This window comes from Arachis ipaensis, chromosome B03 (genome assembly GCF_000816755.2).
Source record: "Arachis ipaensis cultivar K30076 chromosome B03, Araip1.1, whole genome shotgun sequence".
Taxonomy (NCBI): Eukaryota; Viridiplantae; Streptophyta; class Magnoliopsida; order Fabales; family Fabaceae; genus Arachis; species Arachis ipaensis.
The window spans coordinates 77,238,088-77,245,031 of NC_029787.2; the positions used below are offsets into that span (position 1 = coordinate 77,238,088).

At 39.4% G+C, this 6,944-nt stretch overlaps 1 protein-coding gene across 1 annotated transcript; it reads left to right on the forward strand.

The window, feature by feature from the left end:
- LOC107633291 lies at positions 1,057-1,491 on the forward strand. Its single transcript, XM_016336933.1, has one exon. It carries the CDS (start codon positions 1,057-1,059, stop codon positions 1,489-1,491), a length of 435 nt encoding a protein of 144 aa, XP_016192419.1.

Genomic DNA, 6,944 nt, shown 5'->3' on the forward strand with positions numbered 1-6,944 from the left:
GAGCTCTGTTGTAATTTGATGGATCGATAATAGTTTTCATTATCCTTCATCTTTCTTTTCTCTTGATTTTACTAGAAAGCTTTCAATCTTCATCCAATTGGGTAGTTATCTTGGAAAAGAAGCTATTCATACTTGGATCTCTTCGGAACCTTGGAAGAGGAATGAAGAGATCATGCTAGAAATGCTTTCTCATGTTGGACGAAATTGGGGTTTGGATGGATATAGTGACATATAATCCTACCAAAATTTTGATTTGGAAATACATGTGGTATAATCAGTGACCACACTTCATCTCTTCTCATGAGCAATTAGACCAAGGAATTAGCTGTTGATCAAGATTTGAGAGATTGAATTACCAAGGAATTGGAATTCAATCACTTAAGATTGCCAAGGAGATCAATGAATGCATTGATTGAGGAAGAGATGAAGATGAACTTGATTCGGAGAATACAACATCTCCTGAGCCCAATGAACTCCCCATATCCTATCTCACCCATTCTCTTTAATTTCTGCAATTTACTTTTATGATCATCTTCCCAAATCCCCATTTAACATTCTGCAATTTACTTTCCGCCATTTACATTCAGCTATTTATTTCCAGTATTTACATTTTCTGCTATTTACTTTCCTGCAATTTAATTTCCTGTAACTCTCACATTAAATTCTGCTTAGCTCAACTAGAACATTCCTCTAATTAAATTTGATTGACCAATCAATCCCTGTGGGCAAAGAGGCACAAACCTCTAAGAAAAACAAGGAAATTATGGAGCCAAAACCAGAGGAAAGGAAGGAAGGAGTGAAGCTCTATGTCCCCAAACTTTCTTACCCACAGAGGCTACACAAAGAGATGAGGGATCAACAATTCCTAAGTTCTTAAAAATCTTCAAGAAACTTGAAATTAACATTCCATTAGCCAAGGCTTTGGAACAGATGCCACTCTATGCAAAGTTTCTTAAAGAACTTATCACCCAAGAATGCATTGTAATTATTCAAAGTGGGCTTCCACCAAAACTCAAAGATCCAGAAAGCTTCCTTATACCATGCACTATTAGGAACATGACATTTGATAAAGCACTATGTAACTTAGGAGCAAGCATTAATCTAATGCCTCTTGCCATGATGAAGAAATTGATGATAGAGGAGGTTAAGCCTATAAGAATGTCATTACAACTTGCTGACAGATATCTCAAGATACCCAATGGAGTAGTAGAGAATCTATTAGTGAAAGTTGGAGAGTTCATTTTTCCAGCTGACTTTGTGATCCTAAACATGGATGAGGAAGGAAGTAACTCAATCATTCTTGGAGGACCTTTCTTAGCCACAGCTAGGGCGATTATTGATGTTGAAAAGGGTGAAATGGTTCTCAGGGTGCATGATGAGCAAATGGTTCTCAATGTTTTCAAGGCAATGCAATACCCCGCTGAGAAAGAAAATTGTATGAGGATTGATATGGTGGACACTTTAGTTGAAGAAGCACTTGAAGCAAGCTAATATGAAGAACATGAAGGGGAAACTCAAGACATTCAAGTGGAAGATTCAGAGGAGACACAAGCACTTGAAAATTCAAGTGAAGTTAAGGAAGAAGGGGCACCAAAGCAAGAATTGAAACCTCTACCTCCAAACCTCAAATATGCCTTCTTGGTGATAAAGAGACCTTTCCAGTGATCATTAACTCCACCTTGAGCTCACAAGAAGAATGAGAGTTACTTGATGTATTGAGAACTTAAAAGAGTGCATTGGGATGGATAATTGATGATCTGAAAGGCATAAGCCCCACCATATGCATGCAAAAAATACTTCTGGAGGAAGACTCTAAGCCAGTTGTGCAACCTCAAAGGAGACTCAATCCCACAATGAAAGAAGTGGTGCAGAAAGAAGTGATGAAGTTATGGGATGCTGGGATTATATATCCTATTTTTGACAGCCCCTAGGTTAGTCCAGTTCAAGTTGTACCAAAGAAGGGAGGCATGACTGTCATCTCCAATGAAAAGAATGAGCTTATCCCAACAAGGACAGTAACTGGGTGGAGAATGTACATTGATTATAGAAGATTGAATGATGCCACAAGGAAGGAGCATTTCCCTCTTCCCTTCATTGATCAGATGTTAGAAAGACTGGCTGGCCATGCTTACTATTGCTTTCTGGATGGATATTCGGGCTATAACCAAATAGTGGTGGACCCCAAGGATCAAGAGAAGACCTCCTTCACTTGCCCCTTTGGAGTCTTTGCATATAGAAGAATGCCATTCGGGTTGTGTAATGCTCCAGCAACCTTTCAAAGGTGTATGCTATCTATCCTTTCTGATATGGTAGAAAAGTTCATTGGGGTTTTTATGGATGATTTCTCTGTTCTTGGTGACTTTTTTAACACTTGCTTGCATCATCTTACCCTAGTCTTAAAGAGATGCCAAGAAACTAATTTGGTTTTAAATTGGGAAAAATGCCATTTTATGGTACCCGAGGGGATTGTTCTTGGGCTTAAGATTTCAAGTAAGGGTATAGAAGTTGACAAGGCAAAAGTAGAAGTCATACAAAAACTCCCTTTACCAACTAATGTGAAAGCTGTTAGAAGTTTCTTGGGGCATGCTGGATTTTACAGGAGATTCATCAAAGATTTTTCTAAAATAGCTAAACCGCTAAGCAATTTGCTAGTGGCTAGCAATCCTTTTATCTTTGATGATGAATGCAAACATGCTTTTTTGAGATTCTGAAAACTAAACTCACTACAGCACCAATTATCACACCCCCAACTTAGGGACTACCATTTGAACTCATGTGTGATGCAAGTGATTTTGCAATAGGTGCTGTGTTGGGACAAAGGACGAATAAATTGCATCAAGTCATTTACTGTGCAAGCAAAGTATTAAATGAAGCACAGAAAAACTACACCACCACAGAAAAAGAACTATTAGCAGTTGTATATGCTTTTGATAAGTTCAGGCCATATTTAATTGAATCAAAAATTGTGGTTTACACTGATCATGTTGCCCTTAAGTATCTTATGTCAAAACAGGATGCTAAGCCAAGGCTCATTAGATGGGTATTGCTGTTACAAGAATTTGACATTGAGATAAGGGATAGGAAAAAAAGTGAAAATCAAGTTGCTGACCACTTGTCAAGGCTACCACAAGAAACCAACCAAGAAGCCTCACAACCAGTGAATGAAAAGTTTCCAGATGAATATCTCTTGCAAGTTCAACAAGCACCTTGGTTTGCAGATATTGCATACTACAAGGTAGGAAGAAGTATCCCACAAGAATACACTAGGCAATAAGTGAAGAAGCTGCTCAATGAGGCCAAGCTATTCTTGTGGGATGAGCCTTTTCTGTTCAAGAGATGTCCAGATAGAATTATCAGGCGATGTGTACCAGATGGTGAAATGAGAAACATTCTATGGCATTGTCATAGCTCATGCTATGGTGGTCATTTTGGTGCTGAAAGGACAGTTGCAGAAGTTCTTCAAAGTGGATTCTATTGGCCCTCCATATTTAAGGATGCTATGGAGTTTGTGAGCCAATGTAATGAATGCCAAAGGGTAGGAAGCTTAACAAAGAGGAATGAAATGCCTCAGAAGTATATCTTGGAGGTGGAGCTGTTTCACATATGAGGAATAGACTTCATGGGGCATTTCCCTCCATCTTACTCATTCAAATACATATTGGTGGCCATAGAATATGTCTCAAAATGGGTGGAAGATATAGCCACTACCACATGTGATGCCAATATAGTCCTCCAATTTCTCAGGAAGAATATCTTCACCAGATTTGGAGTACCCAAAGGGCTCATAAGTGATGGTGGAAGTCATTTTTGCAACAAGCATTTGAATGCTCTTCTTCACAGATACGGAATGACACATAAGGTAGCTACACCTTACTATCCACAAACCAATGTCTAGGCGGAGTTAGCAAACAGAGTTAAAGAAGATCTTGGAGAAAATAGTGGGAGCTACAAGAAGAGATTGGGCAAGGAAGTTAGATGATGCCCTCTGGCATACAGAACTGCATTCAAAACCTCTATTGGAAGGTCTTCTTTCCAGCTAGTCTATGGCAAAACTTGCCATCTCCCTGTGGAACTTGAGCACAAAGCCTTCTGGGCTACCAAACTCCTCAATCTGGATGCTCAAGCAGCAGGGGAGAAGAGACTACTACAGCTTAATGAATTAGAAGAATTCAGACTTGAGGCATATGAAAATGCCAAGATATACAAAGAAAGGGCAAAGAGATGGCATGATAAGAAGATTACACCTAGGACATCTGAACCAGGCCAGAAAGTGTTGCTATTCAATTCAAGATTGAAAATTTTTCCTGGGAAGCTTAGATCCAAGTGGACTGGTCCCTATCTCATCACTAGAGTGTCTCTTCATGCCTATCTAGAGCTACTTGATGAAGCTTCCAAAGAGACCTTCACAGTAAATGGCTGATAAACCCCGATTTCGTGATTTATCTTGTGCTTATTTTGGGGGATTTTGTCACTTTTTCTCGCATTTATTCAATGAAATAGCATGGTTTTGTAATTCTCCCTTGAATTTTGCTTAAGTGTAAAAACATGCTTTTTAGGCCCTAAATTGGTGATTTTAATTCACTTTAATTCTATTCGATGCCTTGATGTGTTTGATGAGTGATTTCAGGTCCGTGACGCAAGTATTGGATGGAAGAAATGAGGAGAAAAGCATACAAAAAGGGAGAATGAATGGAGAAACAAAGATTGGGAATGCACCAAAGGACGTGCACGCGCACCAGGCGCGCACGCGCAAAAGTGATTTCGCCTATGGACGCGCTCGCGTACATGCCGCGTCCACGCGGGTTGAGAATTTGCCAGCGACACACACGCGCACATGGCGCACACGAGCCGATACTCTCACGTGGCCCACTTGAAGGCAAAATGCTGGGGGCGATTTCTGAGCTGCCCAGGCCCAAATCCAACTTGTTTCTGAGTGTATTTCATGCAGAATTGAAGTCCAAGAAGGGAGGGGGCAATTAGTTTAGCCAACATGAGCCTTTAGTTAGTTTTCTAGAGAGAGAAGCTCCCTCTTCTCTCTAGAATTAGGTTAGGATTAGGTTAGAATATTTTAATTTCATGTTTAATTACTTGATCTCATCTTGTTTCTTCCATAATTTCTCATTGCTACACCTTGATCCTCTTAGTTTTTTATGCTAGTTTTTCAATTTGCTCTTGTTTGTGATGTTGACTCATGTTGGATTTGTTTACATTTAATGCAATTTTGATGTTGATATTTCTTTAATTGATGAATTGAGTTTTGACCTCACTTTTCTTGCAATTAATAGTGGTAGATTTTAGTATCTTTGCAATTTATGATGTCAACTTTTATTGCACTCTAAGTGTTCGATGAAATGCTCTCTTTAGTTCTTTAGTAGTTTTATCAACTCTTGGTCTAAGCCAAGGGACTTGACTGATCTTGAGTTTTTGGATACAATGGATTTGGTAATTTGAGAACCCTGTGTGATCAATTTGAAGCTCATTGACGTTAACCCACTACTAAGCCAATTGGTAGGAAGGTTAGGACTTATGGGTGGATGTGATTAGGCCTATTTAACATACTTCCAGTCTAGGAGTAAATGTCACGTACTTAAGGCTTCGAGAAGTAGACTTAATGGGTTGGCCTCTCATAATTATCAATAATTGGTGTTAACTAGGATTGTGATCTCAGGTACCCCAGTCTTAGCAAAGAGTTCTTTATTTTGCTTTCTTTACTTACTCGCTCAATTTACTTTCTTGCCATCTCATAAACAAAACCCCCTTTTTACCCCTATCATAGCCAATACGCATGCACTGCATTGGTTCCTAGGGAGACGACTCGGAGTCCAAATACTCCGTTAAATTTTTATTAGGGTCTGTTACTTGTGACAAACTAAATTTTTGTATGAAAGGACTATTGGTTAGTTTAGAAACTATACTTAACAACGAGACCTCATTAGATAAATTATAAACCGCCGAGAGTCGCGATTCATCAAAAAATGTTGCCGTTGCTGGGGACCCAATGGTGCTATGTTATTGGCTATTGTACATATTGTGAATAGCTTGAACTTTGGTTTGTTTGCCAGTTTTTACTAGTTAGGATTTTATCTTCTTTATTTCTTATTGCCCTTTGTCTTTATTTTCTATTTCATTATGAATTCTCATCCTTTTGGCTATGAGTGTAGTTCAAACTATGTTGTAGGAAATGGAAGCTCCAATGAGGATATGCATCAGGGATTTGGGAATCAAGGATGGGAGGAACCTCAAGCTTATGAACAACCTTCATGGCAACAACCTCCTACGAACTCCTATGGGTATAATTCCGATCCTAACGTACGCCAGTCTAATGTGTGTGATGACCTTTGTTGTGGTTGTCAACCACAATCATCATATGCATGTGACCCCATTCCTCAATATAGCCACACATCATACTCACAAGCCTCACACCACCATTCCACTCTACATGACCATAACTCATATATACCATATCAACCACCGTTCGAATCACATATGGAACGATCACCATCCCAATACCAATATCCCCAAGAACCACAATTTTCACATACACCACCTCAAGAACTCCATCAACATGAACCACCTTCCGATTATAACAATCTTCCCTTAACCGAGGAACCCTCTCTTCCACCACCACCTCCCGACGAAGCCTTCATATCAAAACTGAGAGACCTTAAATCTCGCATCTTAAGGCGGCAAGAGGAGGATAAAACTAAATTTAGGGAGCTAAGAGTAAAGATAGCTAGCATGGTAGAAGCCGTGAATCACTTAACGTCTCACCTAAGTTTATGCACTTTAAGTACCCCCATTGTTGAATGTGGAAAAATAATCAAGGAGCTTAGTGAGAGTATGAACTTAAAGCTCCATGGTGAGGAAGGAGAATTGAAGCCAGAAGGACAACAATGGGAGAAGATAGAGATTAGCGAACAAAAGAAAGTAGTGGATGGATGTTT

Excerpts from the sequence above, each read along its gene's own strand:
- LOC107633291 (XM_016336933.1), top strand. The coding sequence starts at position 1,057 with ATGACATTTGATAAAGCACTATGTAACTTAGGAGCAAGCATTAATCTA.